The following is a 2,500-nucleotide window of genomic DNA, read 5'->3' on the forward strand; positions in this document are numbered from 1 at the left end:
TATGTGTGTGTGTGTGTGTGTGTGTGTGTGTGCGTTTTCATTATGCTGTTGTGTGTACTTCGTCTTGCGTTTCGGAGGCCTGCGCACTATTTCAAAGCCTTACCTATACGGCCCTAGACTATGGACACCGGATCTGATAGCTTGTATAACAGACTCTCTTCTTTCCAGGTTACACCACACCTGTGAAAGGGAAGAAGAGGAAGAGATATCAGTCTTTATGAAAACTGGGTGAACTGATATGCAAGGTTAGAACAAAGATGCTGTTTATAAGCTTGGTTAATTACTTCCCCTAGGCTGCAGTACGGGTTTAGAGGAACGGTTCGCTTGTTGCTGTAAACTTTTGCATTCAGGCTTAGATTTCTTAGTTTATTTTTTACTTTGTAGGTTGAAGTTCTTCCAAGTACTTATGCGAGATTTCTTACATTGGTGGTAATGCTAAGGGTGATATCTGTTCTGCTTATAAATATTCCTAGAAAACATCATCATATCATTATTATTGTTAGACCCAAAGTATGTGGATCGTTGGAGTGCCATGGACGGCTTTCTTCTGACCTTATCTTACTTCTTTTTAACTGTTAGACTTGCTGATAATCTCATATTTCCAGGTCCATCCACTCTGAGACGTCACTTTAACGTATTCCTCCATGTACTGTGCCTTGCAACACTGTCTTTGATAGTCCACAAGGACATGCGACGTGTTCAAACTATTTCAGCTTGCCGCTTTTCACGGTGGACAGGCGGTCACTATAAGAACCACTATCTCGCTGAATTCTTTTAACAATTTCGGTATTTATTTCTAATTCGATATCTGAATTTCTGTGGTTCTTGCCAACGTTTCTTTAGTCTACAAAAAGACATACTTGACTCAAAGAGAACCATAGTGTTCTTTGATTTGTTGAGGGAGTGTGATTTAAAAAAATGTACATTTTTCTATATGTTTAGCGCAAAATTGGTAATAGAAAGTTGTAATTAGGAATAGATATAATTCATCCAAAAGGAATCTGTTTGATATAAAATTCACAAAGAAGAAAAATATTTTTGAAAATGGATATGGCTTCTATAAAAACCACTTGTAAATGCAAAATGCACTAATTTAAAAGATCTTGTAAGGAAAGTCATGAAATGATTGGTTTGTTTTTTCCTTTCCTTTTATTTTTAAAATCTAATCTTTTCATCCCTGTAACCTTTAAACAATATTTCTTTTCTGCTATAGAGTTTAAACATATTATTTAAATTCTGGAATTCAAGAACCAATGGTATATTTCCTCCTTTGGACTAGACACATTTCAATGCGTCGTTCGTAATGTTTAATGGTGGTCAAACACAAGGATTCCCTCAACAATGAGACATCAAAGCCACACACACTGTACACCTTACTCTATGGAGCTGTTTCTAGAAACAATAAAGGTAGGTGGTGAGGTTGCCCAAATAGACAGCATTTGTGGAGTTGATATAACCTGAAAGGTGAATATGGGCTTTGCCAAGGAACACATGTCACAGAGGAAATGTTCACCGGAATTTTTAGTTCTAATTCTCTACTGGTAATAACTAATGGACAATTTCCACCCTTGACATTAAAGAAGGCCTATAGGGCACTTTAACATACTTTAACATTATTTCCGTACCTTGCGCAAAACTTACGAAATGAGATGGTGGTGAGGAAATGTTCAATACAAAAAGCTCTCTTAACTTATCTTAACTATGATCTCGGCAGGCAAAGGAAACTTGAGAAAAACTATCTGCAAACTTCTGTCGTTCTGTTAGACCACTGAAGTATGCATTATTGCTCAATCGTTGGGATTTTTAGAGGTAGGCCTAATGCGAACTAGTGCGTCATGCTACAAAAATTGGGACATAGCAGAAAATGGGTTGTCTTTTTTTACCCGATGTGTACAGAAAAACTATGGAGTGGATTTTTCTGAAAAGAATATCAGACAAATTCCTTTTGACTTCCGAATGTTATGTTCAAATTTGAAGCACAAAACTTTAGTGTGGAGGAAAATATTAGCAAAAAAAGTTGTGCAGTTTTTTTTTGGTTTTTTTTTTTTTTTTTTTTTTTTTTTTTTTTTTTTTTTTTTTTTTTTTTGGGGGGGGGGGGGTCACCCTGTACTTTAGCAAAAAGGGTATGATCAGGATTTCATTAAACAATGCAAATCGATCCATGAAAATTGTAAACTTTAGCAGTTCCCAGTTTCTCCTTTTTATTTTGATATCAGTTCTGTTTCTGTTGGCGTTGCTAGTTATTCTGTTGGTATTTTCTGCATTCACTGACATACTTGTGGAGGTCTTGGTGAGGCGGGTCATAAGCTGACTAGTTTCTTTTCCGCTCTTAAATAGATTGTCTATCATAGTCTATGTTACCAACGAAGAGCTGGTAGCAAAGGGTAGGATACAAGACAAAACAAGAATGAGAACGAAAACTAGAACAATTCTAGACATAAATTACATTTTTCTCCCGCAGATTAAAATACCTGTGCCTGATTTATGAAAAACAGCTGAT

General features: G+C 36.2%; 1 protein-coding gene across 1 annotated transcript in view; it reads right to left on the reverse strand.

Annotated features, from left to right (window-relative positions):
- The window catches only part of LOC101846719 (neprilysin-1-like), a 28,769-nt gene that overhangs the window by 1,043 nt on the left and 25,226 nt on the right, over positions 1 to 2,500 (reverse strand). Inside the window, exons 18-19 of the mRNA XM_035968225.1 lie at positions 2,472 to 2,500; positions 104 to 180 (exon numbers count right to left, since the gene is read on the reverse strand). The exon at positions 2,472 to 2,500 is cut by the window's right edge and continues 97 nt beyond it. Of these exons, the coding sequence (XP_035824118.1) occupies positions 104 to 180; positions 2,472 to 2,500 (106 nt within the window). The remainder of the gene's footprint in view (positions 1 to 103; positions 181 to 2,471) is intronic.

This window comes from Aplysia californica, unplaced genomic scaffold, assembly GCF_000002075.1.
Source record: "Aplysia californica isolate F4 #8 unplaced genomic scaffold, AplCal3.0 scaffold00047, whole genome shotgun sequence".
Classification (NCBI taxonomy): Eukaryota; Metazoa; Mollusca; class Gastropoda; order Aplysiida; family Aplysiidae; genus Aplysia; species Aplysia californica.